At 45.5% G+C, this 25,050-nt stretch overlaps 1 protein-coding gene across 1 annotated transcript; it reads left to right on the top strand.

Moving 5' to 3' along the window:
• Positions 1–3,744: 3,744 nt before the first annotated feature.
• Positions 3,745–25,050, top strand: LOC309392688 (vomeronasal type-2 receptor 26-like; the record flags this gene model as incomplete). Its single annotated transcript, XM_081954117.1, has 6 exons — positions 3,745–3,971; positions 4,980–5,268; positions 15,700–16,494; positions 22,938–23,150; positions 23,732–23,858; positions 24,140–25,050. 6 exons carry the CDS (start codon positions 3,745–3,747, stop codon positions 25,048–25,050), a joined length of 2,562 nt encoding a protein of 853 aa, XP_081810243.1.

The following is a 25,050-nucleotide window of genomic DNA, read 5'->3' as shown; positions in this document are numbered from 1 at the left end:
TCAGCCTGGCATTGCCCACTGCTGGTCCTGGATCTTTCCTGGGGGTGCAAAGGGGATGGGCTCTAGAGGGAACCAGATTAGAAGCGGCTTCCTTCTCCCTTCCATCCCCCAAGGAGCCTCTGAGGACCAGGGGTCTCGTCCTTGGTCGGCCATGGAGCCCCTGAAAATATTGACTGAGGTTTTAAACAATTATCCCATTTCACACATTCTGGTGCCTGGGAACTTTCCCCCAGCCTGTGTTAATGTATTTAAAAAAGCAGGTCATCACGCTAAGCCAGCATCTCGTTTCTCTATTTTGGCATGGCAGACATTGCCAGACTAGCAGTTCTCTTGCATTAACCTGGGTTAAGTGTGTTCTGTGAACTCACCTACATTTACCACCAATCTGGTGTGTGCTGGTGGCCAATTCAGTCTGTTTGTACACAGGATGGAAAACTTTTCCTAGGATCCGCTTTTGGATTCAGGGTTTTCCACAGGCCACTCAATTCATTTGAGTAAACTATGGCTAAGTGAACGGGGTTTAGCACATTGTGTGAACCGATTCCAGGTTTCGCATTCAGGCAATAGAGTTTGGATGATGGGAGAGAGACAGAAATGGTGGAGGAGGTCAGAGATTTCCCACAATGTCTGGACAAAGCTTGGTAGAGACTTGCAGAGATCTGTCCTTGTGTCTTCAGAGGATCAACTGGGGACTTTGAGGCTCTTTCTCCTGCTTGGAGCCTCACAGATGTTTTTGGATGCTGGTTTCCAGAATTCCCAGTTAGGCCAGGTCTCAGGATACTGGGGTTGCTCACCACAGCAGAAAGGCTGGGTGTTTATCAAGCCAAATTTAAAAGGGGAATTTGGTTATTACCCTCACTGGGTTGGCTTCAGCTCTCTCTCCTGCCAAGCGTTGGGAGAAATGATGGATGCTGCTGCTTTCAAGAGTCTTTTTCCAAGTCCTGTTTATGGATGTCTGTCCTGCCAGAACAGCCACAAGCAGCCTTCCCATGTGCACCTTCCAAATGTGTGGACTCCAGCAACCATAATCCTCAGCCACAGCTATGCCGTTAGCAGATGTCAAAAACGGAAGTTCAGAGGAGGCTGCTCTGTTCCCCAAGGAGGAGTCAGTGGGCTCAGTGGTTACAGCTACAGAGAAAGAGCCAAGAAGGCTCTCCTGGAAGGTCCTGCCAGCCATTCCTGGTCCAGGGAGGTTTTGGGCCTGAGAGCCTCAGAATCTGGGAAGGTTTTGTGACTCTGCCCGAGTCTGAAGGGCCAGGAAGGGGCTGAATTCGCAGGGCCTCCCAGGCTTTGCTCAGGGTTGGCTCAGTGTCCTGACCTAGGCTTCCTGAGAAAGCATAAATCACAATCTTAGTCCCCAAAACCCCCTTTTATTTGTATGGCTGTAAATTATGGTCATTAACAGTGCACAAGGCTTCGCAAACAGTCCGTGAAGGTTCTGACAGATGTCTGCTGGAGTTGCCACAGTCTTTCAGGGAAATGTTGATAAGCAGCCACCTTATCTCCCTTGGAATGCTGCCAGGGACCGAATGGCCAAATGCAGAGCAAGGCCAAATTAGCACGGAGTCCCAAAAAACTTTTCAAAGCTTGAACTGACTCCCGTCCGCTCCTCTTTTAATGTCTTATGGGAGGGGCCAATCATCTCCAAGCCTTACTTCCAAGTCGACCCTGTTTTCTTAATTCTTCTTGCCTCCTGGCAGCTCTGCACATGCACACACCAGGAACAGGCTCCCGTTGTTCTTCTGCCTTGCTGATGTCAGACTCCGGAGGCTCCGGAGGCAGCAAATAACTACCAGATGGCCTTGGCCCCCTCTCTGCCTCTGATACACAGCCCTCGTCCAAGCCTTCCCCAGACTCCAGGACTGGCCCATGTTCCTCCCCAACCTCCTCACTGTCCGAATCTGCTGCCAGCTCTGCTGACCGCTGGTGGGCGACAACACTTAGCAAGTAATAAGAACCAACCAGGATGGCTTCCAAACCAGGATCAGGGTCTTTGGGGTTATATGTCAGTCCAATTAAGCATGGGATATTTCACTTCTGATGGCCATAAGAAATCATGGTTTCTGCATTACACAAAATCAGTCAATAACTAATGATCTCCTCAAGTCCGTTTCTTGTTCTCAGAATGAAGGTAACATCTTCAGACCATTCTGGAGGGTCCATGGGGGATCCCCATCTTCCTCAGAGTCATGGAGGCTCCCCTCCAGGGAGAGGCCGTCCACCTTTTCCTCCCAGGCAATGTTCTATCCCCCTTGGAAGTCCCAGTCCTGCATGGCTTCTCCCCCACAGGAGCCTCTCCTGGAAAGACATGGAGCCCAAGCAAGGCTGGAGAAACCACAGAGGCTGCGTCCCCCCAACACTCAACCCTGGGACCCAAAAACCAGGATAGTCTCTTCCCAGGATTGCCCCAGATCCCCTCCTCCTTCCTGGCCATCCTGAGCCTTCTCTGTGGGTCTGGGCTTTGCTTTCCCCTGGGCGCCCCATGTATGGAAAGAGGTGGCAGTGCAACATGGGATATGATCTCACCCCTTCCCAGGACTCAGAAGATGGAACCTGGAGGGGGTTTTTGCAGATCTGCTTCCCTTCCCCAATATGAGGCTCCCCAGCTTCCTCCTCCCAAGATGGGCTCCCCATTCAGCTGGACAGAGTCCTGTCTGGCATCCCTGCAAGAGCCCCCTTGCCTGGCCTCTGCATGGGAAAGGGTGGCAGGGGAACATGGGATATGGGCTTCTGCATTCCTAGGTCACTGAAGATGGAAGTTGGATTTTGCAGATCAGCCTTTTCATCTGCAACACAAGGATCCTGAGCTCCCCTTTCCTTATTCCTTCCTTCCTTCCTTCCTTCCTTCCTTCCTTCCTTCCTTCCTTCCTTCCTTCCTTCCTTCCTTCCTTCCTTCCTTCCTCCCTCCCTCCCTCCTTCCTTCCTTCCTTCCTTCCTTCCTTCCTAGCGTTCGCAGCCTTGATTTCTCCATCTCTTTTCACTTGGTTTTTTCCTAACCCCCACCCCCTCTCTGATTTTTTTTTAACTCTGCAAACTTCTGGTAACTAATTTTTCACTAAAGTTCATTTTGTTTTTAGAAACTGACTGCACTATTTCATCAGCCCTTTTGTGCGATGCCCTTGAGCATAGCTTTCAAAATAAAGTAAACTTTGTTTTCAACTCAGCCAGCAGCTATTTTTCAGATCTGTGACATGCTCTGGCATTAACTGGCCTCTGGGGTTTTTCTCTTTAACCACAATGCCAACAAAAGTCACATTTCTTTTTATTTTCAGCCACAAGTGCCATGTATTCCCTCTGGGGCCAGTTTCAAGCATGGAGACCCCAAAACTCTCAATTCTAGATGATGAATTTAATTCCAACTCTTCCTCTATTATTATGAATCACATGGGGATTATTTCCCTTTCATTTCCCTCCAGAGAATTTCCCAACAACCTTTGAGTCCAAGAACTGGTTGAATTATCCAGGGATCCCTCCTGAGAGGGAGAATTATGACAAAAGTTTCAGCTCTGCTCTTTGGCCGAATCCTCCAGGGGAGACTTTGGGCAGAGAAATATGGAGTTTGGGGACAGGCAGGGTCTGTGCTCTTGAATGTCCGTCTCTCTCCTTTCCAGGTGAAGCTGAGTGTTTCTCTGTGTTTCAATCAGGAAAGACACTGGATCATATTCCCCCTTGTGAGAGTCCTTTGAATTCTTCTAATTCTTCTTTAGAAACAGAAAAGGGATTGATTGATTCACCCCATGAATTATGGACCTCCTGCTTTTCCTTCTGATGCTGCTGGTGTCCCATCCGGTCTCTGGGAAGCTGAGAATGAAATGCCCGCAGAGTTTGGAGCACCAGGATGGAAAACAACCACAGAGCTTTTACAGCCCAGGAGACCATCTCATCGGTATAGTCACCACTGGAGCGGAAAGATTGCATGTAAAGTTGCTTTTCAATGTGGCTCCTTCTATTCAGTTGGTTTTCCAAGATCTGTAAGTCATTCAGGGTGATGGAGTTGCACTCTCCTTCTTTTTTGTTTTTATATTCATTTATTCCTATGTTGAAAGAATAGTCCTTCTGGGTTCGGCTCCAAGTAGAGAAAAAGACACTGGAGAGATGGAGGCTGCTTGGAAAGATGGTTTATTGGTGGACAGGACCACATGGCTTGAGTCCTGAACAGAAAAGGTGATCACATGTTTCAATGTTGGTGGAGAAGAAGAGAAGGAAGGAAGAGAAGCTGAGTCCCTGGTTTTATGCCCTCTCTGGCCTTTGATCTTGAGCTTCTGTTCTGATTGGTTGTCAGACTCCCATGGAGCCATGCAGGGGCAACTCTCTAGGCTGCGTTTTGAATCCAGGTTTGGTTGAGTTCTCAGATGCCATGTGGGGAGTTGGATAAAGGGTCAATATTATCATGCCTTAATCCCATCCCCCTGGAGCTGAAGGGGAGAACTCTTTATTATGTAAAGTGGACTCGTTAAGGCTTTAATGGCTCATTGACAAAGGGCAGGAAGCTACAGGGAGCTATTCTGTCTTTATAACATGTTTCTTCCTTTTCACATCCAGAGAAATATTCTGCCTTTTCAATATTTCCTAGGATATTTCATTTTTCTGGGAGAGGGCTGGGTGATAACTTCCTACACCTACATTGGGGGATATGTCTAATTTCCTGAATGATTTTGATTTCCATAGCTTCTCTCTTTTGTCTGATTTTGTGAAAAAGACAAATTGAAAAATGGGTCTGAAAAAAGCTGAAAGGGCTGCAGATTATTTTCCTCTCTCAGTTCAATCCTTAATTTATCACTTGAATAATGAATTTTATTTAAAGTAGTGTGGAATTAGTTGCAGTTGCCATAACTTAGCCCATTTCCATATTTGTTTAACTGATCATTGCTTTTGGATCAACGTTGGCTTAAGGCTCAGTAGGCTTCTGGAGGCTTATATATTTTTAAAAAGTATTTGTTGCTGCCCATTATAATAACTTTTTTTTTTTTTTACAATAGGGATGCTTATGGTTTTTCAGTCGGCTTACAGTACATTTTCAACATTCAAATGGTCAAAAAGAATTCCCAGCTCCTGCACAATCTCACACTGGGCTACAACATCCATGACAACTATTGGAGCACTTTCCACACTTCAGATGCCTTGCTGGACATTCTCTCCACGGGAGAAGCCAATGTCCCCAACTACGGCTGTGGAAGGAAGGAGAACCTTCTGGCTCTTTTTGATGGAGCTAGAAGAGACATCTCCATCCAGGCGTCAAGATTAGGAGGCACCTACAAAGTCCCACAGGTCTGTGTGTGTGTTTCTCCATCTTGTAAAGGGCGTGGTGAGGGGTGGTGGGTGAGCAATAGATGCAATTTTGTCTTCTCCATGGAATTCAAGAGCTGCTTTTCTCCATATTAGCAAAAATGTCAATATTTTACCCCATTATGTTCATGTTGAGATTAATCATAAAAGGCCTGAAATACAAGCAATACATTCCCTGAAGAAGATATTCTACCAACTAACTGATAAAAAAAATATCCCAGGTGGTTTGGGGCCTCTATTGGCATCTTCATTTTCACACATAAATAATGTCTACCCTATCCAGTCTGATTGAAGTTGGCAGTAGTAGCATTTTATCTATCTAAAAAGTGGAATAAAAAGAACTCTAGAAATTATAGGCCAAATAGACTAGCAGATATTGTGGCTAAAATTTATGCCATGATCCTCTTTGTTAAACTTGAGAAAAATGCATTCCTTGAAGAAGAACCAGAAGGTTTTAGGTAGTGAACAGCTATATAGATTTTATAAGAAATATTGCATGTCAATAATATAATATTGCTAACAGGTTTGTCTTGAAATATCTCATCTATATCAGCGAAGTAAAACACAGTTTGCTGGCTTTCTAGATGTTAGTGCATTTGTCATAATTAACAGAGAAATATTATGTGGGAAATTGATTGCCCTCAAAATGAAGCTCAGCCTGTTGGCCCTGATCCAGGCTCTTTCTCCAGGTCCTTGTTTGAGAGGGAGGTTTGGGCTCAATGGAGCAGTGAGAAGAAGGATTGATACTTACCAAGGAGGAAGGGAAGGATGCATATTTGAACCCTTGTTAATCAGTCTAGATATTGACAATTTACTTCAACGAATGAAGGATCCAAACACAGATCATAAATAAATGTTATTTCATTTCTTGCCAAAAATTACTAAATTAGTGGACCAGCGAAATGCAGTGCACATAGTATACAGTACTTGGATTTTAGAAAGGCTTTGACAAAGTAAATCACCACCTACTTCTTGGTAAGCTAAAAATATGTGGGATAGACAGCATCACCCCCAGATGGACTCAACCTGTGGTCCTCAATGGAACTACATCTGCATGGAGGGAAACAAGCAGTGGGGGGACCCCAAGGCTCCATTTTAGGCCCAGTCCTCTTCAACATCTTTTTTTTAAAGTTTTTTTTATTGTTTTAATTAAACACACACACACACACAACATTCTTCATTACATCTTCCAGAAAGCATGTCGATTGGTTACAAATAAATTTCGTGCGTTACTACCACAATCATTCTTTATACTTCATTCATATTGGATTATATATTTTAAATGAACAATCTTTATATACCATCAATGTACCATCACTCTCATTTAACTATATTTGTTTAAACATGCTTTCATCTAGAATCATTTGTATTTAAGGACACAACCACATACTGGCATTCGTTAGCTATTTCTATAAATTTCAGGCTTATATCCAATTGCTTTCACCAATGCCAACCCATATAAAATCATTAAACATTATCCATTAACATTTTGTTATTATTATTGTAGTTATCTAACATCTTTATAATAAATCTAGGCAAAAATTTATTACTAGAATTTATAAGTACCCAGGAAAGATTACATCTTTATAACAAAATCTAAACAAATATAATTAATGAATCTTTTCCCCAGGTCCCATATTATAGTTTATATCTAAATTGTAGTAAAATTTATTGGTACCCAGAAAGAATTACATCTTCATAACAAAATCCAAACTAAAAAGTATTAATAAAATTGATGTCTTTTTCCCAGGTCCCAATTTACAGTTTATATCCAAATTGTTTTCACTAATTAGAGTTGTTATTTCACTATTATTATCATAGTGAATTATCTGTTAATGAATAAACATTTTAAAAAGAACAAGAACATTCTATAAGCATCTACAAAATCTTACTTATTAATCACCAAAGATTAACTAAGTTTTTAATTATCAGCATTCATTGTCAACCTGTGTCTATCCAGTAACAAAACACTCTTATCTCTTTAACCAGTCGTTGCGTCAATTCTCTTAGTAATTTCTTTATAGAGTTCTTAAAGACTTCTCTCCACACTTTTTTGCTCAAAAAATCTCTCAAGTAGTCTCGTTGCCCTTCAACTGGAATTGATATTAACATATCTTTGATTATCAGACGTCTTTCCAAATCTGCTTCTCCTCCTGGTTCCATCATCAAATCCATATATTGAGAAGAGGGATAGAGCTCCAAATAATCAAATTCACTTTTCCATATCTTTCCATTTTCACTCATAGGTGCTTCATTAGTAAGTTCATCTATTATCTTGCCTTTATCTTCTATATCTTTATTCTCTTCTTTAATTTTGGGAGCTCCAATCTCTTCCACTTTTTCTGCGCATAACAATAATTTATCCAGCTTCTTTCCAAATCTCTCAAATCCTTCCAATATATTTTGAAGTCCATTCCAAACATCTTGTAAGCTTGGGGTTTTCTCATCTGTATATGGATACATATTTCCAAAAGGAGAAAAAAAGATCTAAACTCCACTGCTACTCTCGCCTTCAATATCTCTTTAATGTATAAAAATGCCTTTATTTTGAATTTACTTAAGCACAAGTTTCTTCTAGTTTTTTCAGAAGAGGGGGGTTCTATCTTTTCTTTGCCTTTCCTTGCCCAAAATATTTCTCACAGACACTGTAGAGAGACAGTCCATGTCCTTGAGTTGTTATCAGTTTCCATAAACAAGCTGCAAACCCTCCAACTTCAGTAAAATCAAAAAAAGTAAGACAAGGTATACATTGTTTCAGAAGAAGAAGAAAAACCAAGTTCTGGCTTCCGAGTGGCAGATTCAACTTTTTCTTATTTGTTTCAGGCTTAAAGAACAAAACAAAAATCTCTAAAGTGTCTTTAATGGAATTTAATAAACAGTAGGAGGAAGAGTTGTTAAGATTAAAAAAGGGTTTTAGTTCAGCCAAAAAATAAAGTAACAAGAAGTAGAAAAAAAAATCAATTCCTTCACTTGAGAGGAGAAACAGGAAGCAAACAATCACTTCAATCCACAAAATGTTGTTACATAGAAAAAGAAGAAGAAAAACTTTCTAAGGCAGTCCAATTAAGATAAATTTCGCCGCTTTGTTCTTAGCTTAAAGGACTAATTTATCTTAAAAAAAGTTTTTTCCCTTGGGCAGTCATTCTCAAAGAAAAAAAAATCTCACCCGATCGACTCACTTTCATTTTCACTGCCTTTCCTCCAGAACCGTCTCCGACTTTGTCAGCCCAGGGGCTGTCTATTTACCGCCGATTTGAAGAGCTTCCCTTGGATCAAACAGGGACTTTGCATATCCCTGTTACCACCAAGGATTTGTCTCCCTTTCACCATCTCTTCGGGACGGCTTAGGTCCATACGGACCGTTACAGCAGCAAAAGAATCAATGGTGGTCTTGGACTATCGAGACCGCACATTGTGTTGTCGCGACGTCTGGCTCAGTACTCTTCAACATCTTCATCAATGATTTGGATGAGGGATAGATGGGGAACTCATCAAATTTACAGATGACACTAAACTGGCAGGAATACCCAACACCCCAGAAGATAGGCTCAAGATCCAGATGGATCTAGATAGACTTGAACCCTGGGCCTATATAACAAAAGGAAATTCAGTGTAGAGAAAAGTAAAGTCTTACACTGAGGCTAGAAAAACCAAATGTACAGGTACAGATTAAGTGAAACCTGGCTCAATAGCAGTAACTGTGAGAGGGATCTTGGAATCTTAGTGGACAATCTCTCAAATGTGAGCCAAAAAATTGTGGCAGCAGCCAAAAAAAGCCATTGGAATCCTAGGCTGCATCAACAGAAGGACAGAATCCATATCACGTGAAGTATTGGTACTGCTTTACAATGTCATGGAAAAACCATCCTTGGAATAGTGCATGGAGCACTTTTGGAGCACTTTTAGTGCATGGAGCACACCTTGGAGCACTTTTCAGCACCAAGTGCTCTTGTCAGGGACACAATCTGGAAGAGGAGTTGCCCAGTGTACATGCCAGTGCGTACATGTGCACCAGGCAGCTCCTCTTCTGGTTTCTGGAACGCACCCACATGAAAATCAGCTGGCTGGTGCGAATGCACTCACAGAAACCGGAAGACCAGCTCTTCCAGTTCCTGGCACTACTGTACACACAGAGGCCAGGTGATTGTTGCACACACAAGGGCACCAGAAACCCAGAAGAGCAACGGGCAAGGCCACGCAGGTGACATGGCTCTGCGTTCCACTCAGCCTGAGCTAAGAAGCTGAGGCAGAGGACGCCATTTTCCCCTCCTGGGGCCTCTGTGCATCCCGTTTTTGGCTTCCCCAGTCCCCAGAAGCACTCTGCCAGCCAAAAGCTTTGGTCTTACTTTGCAGCGTTAGTCCGTGGGGCTTGCGAAGGTAAGGCCTGTGCTCAGCTAGTGGGTGGGGGCTGGAGGGTGGGTGGGGTGATTGGGGCAGGGCAGCCTCATGGTTCCACGTGGGCCGGATTAATGGCTTCAGTGGGCTATATCTGGCCTGTGGGACGTAGTTTGAGGACCCCTGGTATAGGGTCTCCTTCTTGAGCAGGGGGTTGGACTAGAAGACCTCAAAGGTCCTTTCCAACCCTTTTATTTTGTTATAAGTTCTGTTATGGGTACATATGTTTAGCATGCTAAATACCTATTGGAACATGCTGATTTACACTGTGATATTATCATACATACACATTGGATTATATATCCTGTGAGGAAGACTTGGGTTCTTTTCTCATAATAATTATCTGATAATTAATAAATCAAGTTCAAAAGTTATGGTCTTTGGAAAATGACATCCTAGCCATAGATGGTCAGCCAATACAGCAAGTGACACTTTTCCTTACCTGGGGTAGTTTTCTCTGAGCCTGAATCTTGGCTCCCTCATCATCAAAGGAGCTCAGTTAGCTCAAAGACATGAGGGAAAGTGGTGCTTAAATGAAAACCTCAAAGCTCTCCAGCTTTCTCAGCCCCAATTATTGAAATATATGAGGCCAAGGTTTCCCCCATGTTCTTACATCAATCTGATGTTTGGGGCTTCAGAGAGAAACCACCAGCAGAACCAACCCAACCACAGCCTCCGAGGAGTATCTTGGGGTGGACAAAAGACTCCAGCTGCTGCCCTCAGAGCTGATTTTGGAATTTACACAATTTCTGCTTTGTCTAAAATCAGAAAATATGGATGTTGGCATTTAATCTATGGAAACTGACAGACTCTGAAAATTGTGGCTCTTAGAACAGACAAAACTTCAATTAAAGACCAATCTTGGATTGTATTACTGACAAACTGTATGAGGAACTGAGGTCTCCCTGTTTCTTGTTCAATTGGAGAAGAAGCTAAAAAGATTCCTCCACAAAGAATCTGGGCCTTAGAAGCATTAAAATATGCAGCAATCCTCAAAAATTATAGTAGGCCCTTTATTGGAATAGAATACTTCAGTTGGCATTTGCACATGTTAATCTAATTGCAATAAATGTTAGTGTTGAGATACAGTAATATGATTTACATTGTTTATAGTTTTTTAATTTATTTATTATTTTCCACTTTTATAATACAATCTTGCTAATATTCTGTCTTTAATATTTTAAACAATGCCTAATTAACAAATTATTCTAATGCCTTCATGAGAACAAGATTGGATTTATTAAAATATAATAGTTTGGACTTGATCTGACCCCAAATATAACACAGCATTCTTCATTGTGTAAGGTTTTTGAATGCAGCTCAGAATCTGATAAGTCCAGTGAAACTCTGAAGACGAAGCTATGGATTATCAGCTTTTATTTCTGCAGAAAGGAAAAGACTGGATGACCTTTTTGTCTCCCACCTTAACAGAGCAGGCAGAGAGAGAAAAACAGGCATGTGCCCAAAACTTTTCCAAACATCTTATAGCTTGCACAGAACGTCATTGCTATAGAGACATAATTTGATATCACGCAAATTTCATGATTTTTGTCAGCGCTCTGAAAACCATCGACTGTAGAAGGGAAAAGAAATCCTTTTTTTGGAGTATAACTCAGAGCTTTGTTAGGGAATGCTGAACACACATTTTAAGGTACAAGCAAGGCTACTTGGCAGATTCCACATTTTACTTTTCACAAGACGTTACTTTGCTAGGCTAAGCTTGGCAATTCGCCTAGAAGTTTTATCTATGTAGTTGGCACGTTAGGTTACAATGGAGCTTCTCTCAACAGCAATTTAACAAAAGCTGAATTAGGTTACACTCTGTGTATGCTCTAATCCACTGATGGCAAACCTTTTAGAGACCGAATGCCCAAACCGCAACCCAAAACCCACTTATTTATCTCGGAGTGCCAACACGGCAATTTAACCTGAATAATGAGGTTTTAGTTTAGAAAAACAACTCATACATGATTAACGTCTTTTCTCTGAAAACAACCACACAATAACAGCGCTTTCAATGATACAAACCAGTGGTGGGTTCCTGCCGGATCGCACCGGATCGTGCGCTCCCTTTCGGCGCTGAACCTGGAAGTACATTCTTGCCCCGCCCCTGGCGACAGGACGAAGCTTGCCTGCACTCCACCAGCTCGGCTGGGACCGGAGACGTTTCCTCAGCGGAGCAGAGCGCCTGAAAGGGACGCAGGCTCATCCTGCCAGGCTGCCACCGCTCCACTGAAGACATTGCTGAGCAGAAAAACGTCTCCGGTCCCAGTCGAGCTGGTGGAGCGCAGGCAAGCGTCGTCCCGTCACCAGGGGCGGGGCAAGAACGTACTTCCGGGTTCAGCGCCGAAAGGGAGCGTGCGATCCGGTGCGATCCAGCAGGAACCCACCACTGATACAAACACCTTTTTATTGAAAGGTAAACATTTGCCTTTGGCATGCTTTTGATTTATGTGACTTTTGCTGTTGAATGCAAGCTGATAATTTTTCTAACCTTGACTCATATGTTGTAAGTTTGAGAGCAACACATGCAGCACTCAGGTCATCTGTTAGTCCAGGGGTGTCAAAAACAATTTCAATGAGGGCCCCATTGTGGTTGACTTTGGAGGCCATGGTGGGCACGGCCAGCTCCCACTGCTGCTGTGCTCACTCTCCTTGGTTGCCCATGGTGTGTGCAGGAGGTCAAAGTATGTGGGTTAGAGGGAGGCCCACTCCCTCTCCTTATGAGACCTAGCTTTGTAACCAAAGCATTTTCAATGATAGGATGGGAGACCACCAGGAGAGGTCAGGAGGATGGGACAAGGAGATGGTAAAAGGCAACAGGGCTGTTGGTGATCAAGTGCTAAGGCAGGATTTACCTCACACCCTCACCCTCTCTCATTATAATCTCCTTCCTTCCCTTCTTTTTCCTTCCCTCTTTATTCTTTCTTCCCCTCTTTCCTTCTTTTTGCTTCCTTGCTCTCTTCTCCTCTTTCTGTCTTTTTCTTGGTCTTTCCTGTCCCTTCTTGGATGCTCCAATGCAAAAGCGGAAACATTCCTTGCCTTGTGATCAAATGGCACTTTTGCTAATAGTTTGTGGCCACTGAAAAAATTGAGAACAAACCAGGCTCAGTTTATTCCATGCTTGCATTTCATGGGGACAGACTACAGGACAGCAAAACTGTCAAAATGATGACTCTGGTAGTTGATCAGAGCTCCTCTGTTTTTTATGTACAACAGCTTTAGCATTTAAGAGCAGAGCTAAGTTAGTTGCTTTTCTATGAATACCTAATGATCCTTGAAAGATCTCTTCTGTAGGGACCCTGCCATGGTCTAATTCAGACTGGAAATATAGCAAAGGAAACTATTTCCCCAATTGCTTTGTCCTTTTCCCCCCACTGGAAACAGCTGTTTGCAACCCACAAGGAGGGGATACTTTCCTAAGAGCTCGGAATTCAAGCATACCAATGTGCCCATGACCACCACCAGATGGATTTGTAACTGGCTGACCAACCACACTCAACGTGTAGTCCTCAATGAAACTGCATCTACATGGAGGGAAGTATGCAGTGGAGTACCCCAAGGCTCTGTTTTGGGCCCAGTACTCTTCAACATCTTCATCAATGATTTGGATGAGGGAATAAATGGGGAACTCATCAAATTTGCAGATGACACCAAGCTGGCAGGAATAGCCAACACTCCAGAAGACAGGCTTAAGATACAGAAGGATCTTGACAAACTTGAACATTGGGCACTATCTAACAAAATGAAATTCAATGGTGAAAAGAGTAAGGTTCTCCATTTAGGCAACAAAAACGAAATGCACAGGTACAGTATAGGTGGTACCTTGCTCAACAGTAGTAACTCTGAAAGGGATCTTGGAGTCCTAGTGGACAACCATTTAAATATGAGCCAGCAGTGTGCAGCAGCTGCCAAAAAAGCCAACACAGTTCTAGGCTGCATCAACAGAGGGATAGAATCAAGATCACGTGAAGTGTTAATACCACTTTATAATGCCTTAGTAAGGCCACACTTGGACTACTACGTTCAGTTTTGGTCACCACGATGTAAAAAAGATGTGGAGACTCTAGAAAGAGTGCAGAGAAGAGCAACAAAGATGATTAGGGGACTGGAGACTAAAACATAGGAAGAACGGTTGCAGGAACTGGGTATGTTTAGCTTAAGAGAAAGAAGGACAAGGGGAGACATGATAGCAGTGTTCCAATATCTCAGGGGTTGCCACAAAGAAGAGGGAGTCAAACTATTTTCCAAGGCACCTGAGGATAGAACAAGAAGCAATGGGTGGAAACTAATCAAGGAGAGAAGCAACTTAGAACTGAGGAGAAAGTTCCTGACAGTTAGAACAATTAATCAGCGGAACAGCTTGCCTCCAGAAGTTGTGAATGCCCCAACCCTGGAAGTCTTTAAGAAGATGTTGGATAGCCATTTGTCTGAAACGGTATAGGGTTTCCTGCCTGGCCAGGGGGTTGGACTAGAAGACCTCAAAGGTCCCTTCCAACTCTGCTATTGTATTGTATCTCAAGGTGGGGAAGGCCATGGGGGTCCTAGTTATAGAAGAGACCCTCAAGGCCTCCCCAACCCATTAAGATACCTCCTGCTTCTCCCTCCCTTCCTGCAACAAGGACTCACTTACTTTCCAAACCTCTGTCTCCTCTCTTGTTTCTCGGCTTCTTTGCCTTTGAAGAAGGGAGAGAAGAGTTGGCTGGGAAATGCTTTTTGTGCCGAGAATGGACGCTCCTGTGTGCTATAATATTGTGCAAATTCAGGCACCCATCTTCTTTTGCAGAGTCAGGGATCCAGAAACTTTCATTCTCGGGGGGTGGGTGGGTGGGGAAAGTGGTTACCTGCAGGTCTCCTGCTCCTCCCCTCCCCCCAACTACTTTCCACTTAGCTACTTAATGAGGCTTCTTTGTCTCAAGGAGCAGCAAATGGGGCCAGACAGAGACAGGCAATCCAAGTGTGTTTGGCAGAGAAAGCATACTTCAGACAAGGCACCCAAACTGCTGCCAATGGTGTGGGTGACAGCTGAGCATGCAAATGGGGCCAGACAGAGACAGGGAGGGTAAGAGAGTAATCTTAGTGTGTGTGTGTGTGTGTGTGTGTGTGTGTGTGTGTGTGTGTGTGTCAGAGAAAGCGTGCTTCAGCCAGGGCACCCAAACTGGTGTGGCCGACACCTGAGCAGGGAGGCAGGGTGTGTGTGTGTACTTTCATCCCCATTCAAGCAGGGCCTCTTATTTCCTCCCCAGCACAGTTGGGGCATGCAGGCTGTTGCCACCTAAGCACCATGATTGCCCCCTCCCCAGCCAGCCAGCCAGCCCCACCTGACCTGCTCCCTGCCGGCTCCTGCAAAGCCTCTCCATTCTCCTCCTCCTCTTCTTCTTCATGCCGTTGTCCTCCTCCGCCCAAGTGGCAGTGGGCTCCACAGGACAGGTTTTCATTTCTGCCCTGGGGCAGAAAACTCTGGTGGGCTGGAAGTGAGTGTGAATGGCCTGGCTCTCCAGTGCTTCCTGGGTCAGTTGGAGGCTTCCTTCAGCCTTCAGACAGTTGCAGGGCTTGTTTGGGGTTTTTTGCTTCCAGGTTGGTGCAGGAGGCTTTCCAGGGCCAAAATGGAAAAAAAAAACCACCCTGTGCTTTCTGCACCCCATTTTGGCCCTGGAAAGCCTCCTGCACCAACCTGGAAGCAAAAAAAACAACAATCCACAATACCCTGCAACTTTTTGAAGGCTGAAGGAAGCCTCCAACTGAGCCAGGAAGGACTGGGGGCGGGGGGGAGGCCAGTCACACTCACTTCCAGCCCACCGGAGTTTCCTGCACAATGTGAGCCCCCCCCAACTGCATACTCATGTGTCCCCCGCCCTGGCCCTCCACAAAGGCCCCAAAACCAGCTGGCCGGGGGGAGGTGCGCCTGCATGTGGATGCTAGTGGAGCTGGGCTGGGGTGGCTGGCATGCCAGGAGAGGATGCTCTGCATGCCACAGGTTCTCCATCATAGCTCTAATCCTTTCAATTCCTTTTCCAGATCAATGATGTAGAAGCTTCAGAGGCTCTGAGTGATAAAATTCGATTCCCCTTTTTCCACCGGATGGTCCCCAAAGAAGGATTCCAGTACCCAGCAATTGTCCAGCTGCTCCTCCACTTCAGATGGACCCTGATTGGCCTCTTTGCTTCAGACACAGAAAAGGGAGAGAATTTAATGAGGACTTTTACTCCTGTGCTTGTCAGGAATGGAATTTGTGTGGTTATATCACAACTGTTCTCAAAGACTGGATACACTGCATACCTCAGGGATTCCCTTTCTAAGTGGAGACAAGTCAATGTCTTTGTTCACTTCATGGAATTTGATTCCATTTGGGACAGAATTCTTCCTTTCCATTTAACACTTATGCGTCTCCCAGGACCCATTGAGGGGAAAGTCTGGATCCTCACAACTTTAGCAATGTACAGAATAAACAAGCGCAGACTTCTCAAATACATCCATAGTATTTGGAACTTTGGTTATCTGGGAAAAGGAAGGCCAAATGATTCTGCCTTTAAAGCCTTTTTCTTCGTGGAAAAAAAGTTTCAAGATCATTATTTTCATTGTTCTCTTTCAAAGAATGTCTTTTCTGCCAAAGGCCGCAGAAGATGCACCCAGAAAGCCCCACTGGAGATCCAGTGGAAAAGGGACAGATTAAGGGCCCAAAGTGACTACCACCATTACAGCCTCATGAAGACTCTGGCCCAGGCCATGAATGCTGCCTATTCCTCCAGATCGAGGAGGGGAAGGAAGGAGGATGAAAAGATCTTGGGGTCTCCAAGGCTGCAGCCATGGCAGGTATGGGGGTCCCAATATGGATCCATTAATCTCAGATCCTTTGGAGGAGGAATCCAGAGGAGAAGGAGGGGAAGGATCTCAACAGATCTGGCCAATTTAATTACTCAGGGAATTAATGGTTCCAAAGAGTAGATACCATGGCATTTTTATATTTAGCACTGCTAATTGGAAAATGCTGTATTCTTTTTAAAATAAATTCCCGTATTTGTGGCTTTGTGATTAGCCTGGTGGAATTCCACATTCCTTCCATCCCCATTGCAGGTGGGTCTGTGTGCAGCTGGACAGGCAGCTAAGCCCCCCTATTCTCCTCCAATGAAAAGGAGCCTGGCGTGGATCTGGATGCTTTATTGGGAGAAGAGGGCAGGTGAAACTGAGGAGATGCAAAGAGTGGAAATCAAATAGAAAGACCAGATAGGCAGCATTAACTAACAGCCAGCAAAGAAGCAGCTGGAACTTCTCCAGGGATGCTCCGTGTGAGGGACAGAGGCAGTCTCCGGATGACCAGGGGTCTCGGTCACAATGGCTGCTTCCGTCTTCTCCAAAGGCTGACAGAAAATGGAGTCTGGCTTCAGACCTTATAGTGAGGCTTATCTGCCCCCGGCCACTAGGTGGGGCTAGAGCAACAACAGCACAAAGTTACCGTATTTTTCAGAATATAAGGCGCACCATTTTCCCTCAAAAAATAGGCTGAAAATCTGGGTGCGTCTTATACATCGAATACAGCATGTTTTGCCTCCCGAAGCCCCGCCCCTTTACCAAAATGGCCATGCATAGCCTTATGGAGGCTTTCAGAGAGCTCCTGGGGGTTGCGGAGGGCAGTAATGAGCAAAAAATGGACCATGTTTGCCCCCTCCAACCCTCAGCAGCACTCTATAAGCCCCCATAAGGCTATGCATGCAATTTTTTGACAAAAAACAGGCTTTTTTTTTGAAAAACGGGCCATTTTTTGCTCATTTTTGCCCCTCCCCAACAGGAGCACTTTGCAAGCCCCCCCTCCAAGGCTATTCATGACTTTTTTTAAAAGGGGGGGCATTTTCACAAAAACGGGCTGTTTTGGGGAGGTTTGCAGAGTGCAAAAACTTTATTTTTCCCTCTTGGAAAGCTCCTTAACTGGTTGATGAGAATTACATTGATCAAGTGCTTTGCCAGCAGAAACAAAGTCTTTGGTGCTGCAGATTGTTATATCCTCAACATACGACCTGGCAGCCGGCAACAGCCAAGCTGCGCCTGATTGGCTAAGACGCGGCTTTGGCTGAGCGCGGGCTGTCGGGCCGTTCCTATTGGCTGCCCTGCTTGACAGCTCCGTATAAATAGCTGTCAAGCAGGGAAGGTGCTGAATCTGCTACATATAGTTCTGACTGTGTTTGTTGAAATAAACTGCATTGAATCACCTCAGAAGTGTCTCGCCTCATTCCTTCGTCCAATCCACAAAACTGGCGACGAGGGTGGGATTCTGAGGCCACGGACAACCATCTCGGAGCGTAGAACGAGACAAGGACAATTTCCTAACAATTTTTTTTCTTTCCCTCACGCAACGCTACCATGGCGTCTATGCCGCCTTTTGCTCCATTTGGAACCACCGGTGATCGTGGGCCGGATACCTGGAGCGGTTCGAATGTTTTTTAATCAGAAACGGGAACGGCAACCTGCCTGCTGACCAAAGGTGCAGTTTCTTCCTGAGTTGTTGTGGGCCGCCCATGTTAAATTCCGCCAGGGCTCTTGCCGCACCATTACCTGTCCACACACTTGACTGGGACACCTTGATTGCCAAACTTAAAAATCATTACGCGCCTACTCCTTCACGGATCTCCCGACGCTACGCGTTCCGCCAATGTGTCCAGAAGGCAGAGGAATCGATCAGCCAGTTCCTCCAGTCCCTGAGGACCGCGGCGATTCAATGCTAGTTCACCGATCTCGATGACACTCTAGTGGAGCAGTTCATGTGCGGCATCAGGGAACCCCGCCTGAAGCGGCGATTTCTGGCACGGGCGGAGATAACCCTCCAGCAAGCGGTGGAAGAGGCCAGAGCGCTGAACTATCTGACCAGTCTACGGTGGAAATGTTCAGATACTAGCCGCCACCTCCGCCCAACCGCACCAATTTAATCGAAGAGCTCGTGCCCAACATCTTCTTAAAGACTTGCAGTGTTGGGGCATTCACAACTTCTGGAGGCAAGCTGTTCCACTGATTAATTGTTCTAACTGTCAGGAAGTTTCTCCTCAGTTTTAAGTTGCTTCTCTCCTTGATTAGTTTCCACCCATTGTTTCTTGTTCTGCCCTCAGGTGCCTTGGAAAATAGTTTGACTCCCTCTTCTTTGTGGCAACCCCTGAGATATTGGAACACTGCTATCATGTCTCCCCTAGTCCTTCTTTCTATTAAACTAGACATACCCAGTTCCTCTTTATCCCTTTATCTACCTCCCTACCTCCCTACTAACTACTCTCTCTCTCTCCCTCCCTCCCTCCCTCCCTCCCTACTGTATTTCTCCCTCTTTCTCTCCGTCTACCTACCTACCTACTTTTTAAAAAAATGCCTCTTCAAAACCTTCGTGCGTCTTATACTCTGGTGCATCTTATACTCCAAAAAATACGGTACATGTTGTGGCATGACAACCTTTATAAATTAGGAGGAGACCCTGAGACCATCTAGCCCAACCCCTCCTCTCTGCAGGAATCCCAGTTCAAGCTTCTCTGACTGATGGCTGCTCAGTCTTTGCTCTCAGACGATCCATGAAGAGGAGACTGAACTTCTCTGCTTTACTGGCTCAGCTCTAAAACAGCTCATCCTTTTATCATATTTTTCTCTCTCATTCAGCTAAAATCTCCTCTCTTGTAACTTCATGTAAATTCATTTTCCTGCGTCTGACACTCTGGAATAAGAATGAGCAGATCTTACACTCGTGTGTAACAGGAGTCAGTTATTGGAAGAGGGTTGTATCCAGTGGTGGGATTCAAATCTTTTTATTCCTGGTTCTGTGGGCATGGCTTGGTGGTCTTGCTGGCAGCACCCTTGGATCGGTGCCTTTTCTGCGCAAGGAAACTTCTCTCTCTGGAGCAGCCACAGAAGGGGGACTTACGGGGAGCTGGAAGGGTGGGCGGCTTCTTTACATCACACGTTGGAATGGGAGGAGAGAGAGAAAGAAAGAAAGAGAGAGGGGAGAAGGAGAGGGAGAGAGAGGGATCAGAAGCTGTTCAACATTTTGGTCCGCCTGGGAGGAGGCAATATAGACCCTTTACCCATTTCCTCTGGATCTCCCTTCTTCTTACCCCCAGTTTTCCTTTCCTCCAATTCATCCACCCCCCCCCCCTCCTAAGAGTGTGGCGGTGCTGTTTTGCCTGCGAGTGTTCTGGATTCTGGGAGGGGCAGTGGGGTGGGGGGGAGATTACGGGGGTTTTGGCTCGGCTCCCCAGAACTTCTGCCACACATTTAACTTTAACTTCTGCCCATTAGAAGGTTACACAGGCCTTCAGATGTTCTTCCCTAGCCTGCACATGACTGTTAGAGTCAGGAGATGTCATGGATTGAGTAAAATGTGGCAAAGCTCACTTAACAACGCTCTTGCTTAGCAACCAAAATGTTGGGCTCAATTGTCATAAGTCAAGGACTGTCTCTGCCTTCCTCTGCAGGGCAGCCTTGTCCTAGTAAACTTCTTCCCTTTTCTGGCAATTTTCCTCTCTGTAAGAGGCACCAAAATAATCCAGAGGATATCAGGTCTCCAGCTGGAGCAGGGGGTTTGACTAAATGACCTCCAAGATCCCTTCCAATCCTAGATTGCTGTGCTGTTTCAAAGAGTCTTCTGAAGCCTTCCTTCCTCTCTTCTTTTTTCTCTCCCTCCCTCCCTCCATGTATGTATATATACATCCATCCACCCATCTTTATCTTATTCACTTTCTTTTCCCTCCCTCCCTCTCTCTCTTTCTTTCTTTCTTTCTTTACCTTTTATTTCTTTTTTCTTTTCTTTCTTGTTTCTCCCTTCTCTTTCTTTCTCTCCCTTTCACCCTCTTTCTTTCTTTCTTTCTTTCTTTCTTTCTTTCTTTCTTTCTTTCTTTCTTTCTTTCTTTCTTTCTTTCTTTCTTTCTTTCTCTTTGTATCCCTTCCTTTCCTCCATTCAAAGCTAGGAGATCCACCTGAAACAAAAACTCCTTTGGATGAAACCGGCCATTACATACACTCTCTCTCTCTCTCCGTCTCTCTCTCTCTCTCTCTCTCTCTCTCTCTCTCTCTCTCTCTCTCCCTCTCTCTCTCCCTCCCTCCCTCCCTCCCTCCCTCCCTCTTCCAACCAGCTCTGTGCCTCGCCTCATTGTTTGCTTTTAGTGGCAGGCCGATCGCCAAAGTCCTTTCCAAGGGTGCTCTGGGGATCACTCCCAAAAAAACCCAGGTTGCTTCTGGAGGGGGCAGGCAGATGGGCAGCATTCCCCCCTCCCTGGGCGCCTGCAGCCTCGGAGCCTGCAGCAACTCCCGGCCCCTGCACAGCAAAAGCAATGAACAACTTCTCACTCGCCAGAAGATTTTCTTTAGTGTGGAAGGGCCCAGAGTTGCTCCAAGACTGCAGGCACCCGGGGGGGGGGGGGGTATGCTGTCCATCTTCCCTCTCCCAAAGCAACCTTGGAGGTTTTCAGCTCCTCTGCAGAGACATTTTTTAAAGAAAACCCCCCAAAAGCCACAAGATCCAGAGCTGCCAGTCTCCAGTAAGATGTGCATCTTGTGGCCTGGCCCAGCCCATACCCTGCCCCGCCTGCCACCCCCAAATTGCACCTCATTGTGAGCGTCTCTCAGCCGTTGTGTGCAGGGAAAAACCTTGCACAGTAAAGAAAAACTTCCCAAGAGTTCGAGAAATTGTTAATTACCTCACACTCATGAGAAGGTTTTCTTTACTGTGCAAGGTTTTTCTCTGCACACAACGGCTGAGAGACACCTGCAGTGGGGTGCAATTTGGGCCCACCCCTCACCCCAAGGCAAGGCCCATCAACTCAATAAGATTCAATAAGCCAGGAGTTGCTCCCTCGACCGGCTCCACCGAAAATCCCCTTCATCCTTTTTGAGTCGGTCTGCTTTGCCGCCTGGTGAACAACTGAGCCAAACCGCTCCTGCCCAGCGGCATCCCCCAACTCCCCATGCCCGACCGTTAAGCCAACCGATGGTTATGCAACCGGAGCCAACTGGGCACAAAGCTAGGTTGACAATGAGCCTCCGAGGTCTCCCTCCTGCCTGCTTGCCCAGCGCTTGCTCAGCTGCCCCCTCTGATCCCCCGGCTGGATGCAGCCACTCACCGGCGACTGGAAAGTGAGGTCATCCACCGCCTTCTTGTCCAGCACTTGCTCAGAGAGCCCCTACCCTCCTGCTCACCCCACCCCCAGCCTCCCCCTCAACATCCCCCACACCTGGGCAAAGACACTCACCGGTTCTTTCTTCTTCTGTGTCCAAACTAAGCCCCGGTTGGTTGGTTGGTTGGTTGGTTGGTTAAAGTGCGCTTGGATCCGAAAGCTCCATCATTGGAGGCTTTTAAGAGGGAGAACTTTTCGGCTGCCAGCTGGCAAAGAAAGCTCTCAGCCATGTCCGGCACTGCTGTGGCTCCCACCGGTTGGGTGGACAAAGGAGCAGGTGGCGGCTGTGGACTCAGTCTGGCACGAGCTCTGGGCCTGGTCTGGGGAGGTGGGGAGTGGCTCGCCCAGGCAGCTACTGCAACAGCAGGACTGAGAAGGTCCCACCCCGTGTGTTGCATCCCCCTCCCAGCTTTCGCCCATGCCTCCATATCGTTTTTGGGTGTGCAACACGCGGGAGATCCTAGCTGCAGTTTACTCGTGAGCCACATTGGCCAGGAGAGGCAGGGAGAAAGGCCAATGGGGCTCACGAGTAAACTGAGGTTCCTAAGTGGGATCGAGCCAGGGGTGGGTTCTGGCTACCGCTATTGCCGGTTGCTCTGCGCATGCCCAGAAGCCAAAAACAATATGGCTGAGAGAACCGGTTCAGGGGCATGGCCAGCCTGGGTTGCTGCTGGTTCCAGCCACCCAGGCCACCAGGTTACTACCGTTTCAGCCAAACTGGTCCAAACAGGTAGGAACCCACCTCTGATCTGGAGGTGTTTTCCATCAGGATTACAAGGGAGAAGATTAGCCTGACAGATTTCTTCTTGATCAACCCATGATTTCTGGGAATCAATCTGTTGTTTTCAAAGAGTTTATGAATAATCTTTTTTTTCTCTGTTCATTTTATTTGTTATCTGCTCTAAAATGTTCCCTATAATAGACCAACTGTGTCTATTATGTTTTCTCTGTAGTTTGATAAATTTTTCTCTGACTTTTTCATTCACTTATGAAGATTATGGTAGTATTTGTATCCTATTTAACCATATTTGGAGATGAGACAATTGTAGAAGAAAGATTCAATGTGGGATAAGAAACAAAGTTTTCTGCTTTTCAAATTCCTGGATGTTCCCACTCTAGTTTCATCCCTTTCTGGAGAAGAATGAATTTTGGAATATTTCTCACTATAAACTGTACTTGGACCAAAATGGAGAGATAACAGCAGATCTGGCCATTTGGGGCTTCTTGGTTCTCCTCAAAAAGGATGTCGATCAAGAGACTCTGGCATATTTTGAAAGACAGAGACTTTCTATCAGACAAGATGCTCTTTCAGGACTAAAGTTGCTCAACAAGGTAGGGGAAATTTTGGTGTCCTTTCTCTGTTTTCCAAAGCCTGAGGTCCCATTTCAAGTGGGCAAAGCCTACAGTCTCCAGGGTAGTTGGCCTTCCATGCCAGTTGGTATCATCTAATGGTTCTTCAACAGACAGGACCTAAGTGAAGGGGCTTTGCCATGTTTTATGGAAATCTTTCAAGATCTTATTGGTCAGAGGTTTCTTTCTTCATCACAGTTTTATTCTATCTTTAAACAATCTAATGGAATAAAAGTTTCCTAAAATTTTTATAGTAAACTTTATTCTCAGTTTTAATATGAATATATCATCACACTTAAATCTTTTTTTCAATTCCATCCCTCTAGACTATTAAGTAGAAAAGTACCTTATTGCAATGTTAAATTCCAAATGGAAAAGGGAGGAACTAAATGAAGAATCTGCCAGTTGTTCTACCTCCTGCATCTGTTTAGAAGTAGTCAGAGATTTCATATTTACCTCAGTGAAGACCAGAGGCTACTTGTCTCCATCCATTTCTCCCTTCATTTTCCATGGTTGGAGAGTCCTAACATCTTTTCTTTGGCATTCCTTGTTTTTCTGCTCAGTCCCTGCCTCAGTCCAAATGTGTGGAAAGTTGTCATCCTGGATTTGTCAAGAGGGCTCGAGAAGGAGAGCCAGTTTGCTGCTATGACTGCGTTCCTTGTCCAGAGGGGACCTTCTCCACTCAGGAAGGTGGGTGAGACTGGAGGAAAGGAAGTGGAACTGATTCATTACATACATCAAATAATAAAGTTTGGTTCTGAACATCACACAGGAAATTATTTGGGTCCCAATTCTTCTCTCACTGTCATAGACAATTAAACAAAAATTGATTTTTAAAAAAAGTCTTATACTTCTTACCGTCTCTCACTAGAGGTAGACAATATCTCCTGGTATCACTTTTTGTCCAAATAAGGTATTTCCTGAAAGGTAAAAGGAGAGAATAGTAAGGGAATATGTTTTTTTTCCCTCAGATGCAGGAAAATGTACCAAGTGTCCAGATGACAAATATCCAAATGAGGACAGAATCCAATGTATCCCCAAAGTTATAACCTTCCTGTCTTATGAAGAACATCTGGGCATCATCCTGGTCTCTTTTGCCCTGCTCTTCTTCCTAACCACAGATCTTGTTTTAATCATGTTCATTAAATACAGAGAAACTCCCATTGTCAAAGCCAACAACCGGGATCTCTCCTACATCCTCCTGGTCTCCCTCCTGCTTTGCTTTTTGTCTTCTTCTCTCTTCATTGGTCAACCAAGGAAAGCCACCTGCCTTCTCCAACAAACGGTTTTCAGCATCATCTTCTCAGTTGCCATTTCTTCTCTCTTGGCCAAAACCATCACAGTGGTGCTGGCTTTCCTGGCCACAAAACCAGGAAACCGAGTGAAGAGATGGTTGGGGAAGAACTTGGCCAACTCCATCATCCTTTCTTCTTCTGCTCTCCAAATTGTCATCTGCTCCATCTGGCTGGGAGTTTCTCCCCCCTTCCCTGACTCTGACCTCCACTCCCAGCCTGGAGAGATCATCCTGCAATGCAACGAAGGGGCTGTTGTCATGTTCTACGTCACCCTCAGCTACATGGGCTTCCTGGCTGCCATCTGCTTCACGGTGGCTTTCCTGGCCAGGAATCTGCCTGGGGCCTTCAACGAAGCCAAGCTGATCACCTTCAGCATGCTGGTCTTCTGCAGTGTCTGGGTGACTTTTGTGCCCACCTACCTGAGCACCAAAGGGAAATACATGGTGGCTGTTCAGGTCTTCTCCATCCTGGCCTCCAGCGCTGGTCTGCTGGGCTGCATCTTCATCCCCAAGTGCTACATTATCCTTCTGAGGCCAGATCTGAACACAAAGGAACAACTTACAGCCAGAAGAAATGTAAAACCATGA

The sequence above is a fragment of the Natrix helvetica genome (genome assembly GCF_964273705.1).
Source record: "Natrix helvetica genome assembly, chromosome: 5".
Lineage (NCBI taxonomy): Eukaryota > Metazoa > Chordata > Lepidosauria > Squamata > Natricidae > Natrix > Natrix helvetica.
This window is presented reverse-complemented; position numbering and strand designations above follow the sequence as displayed.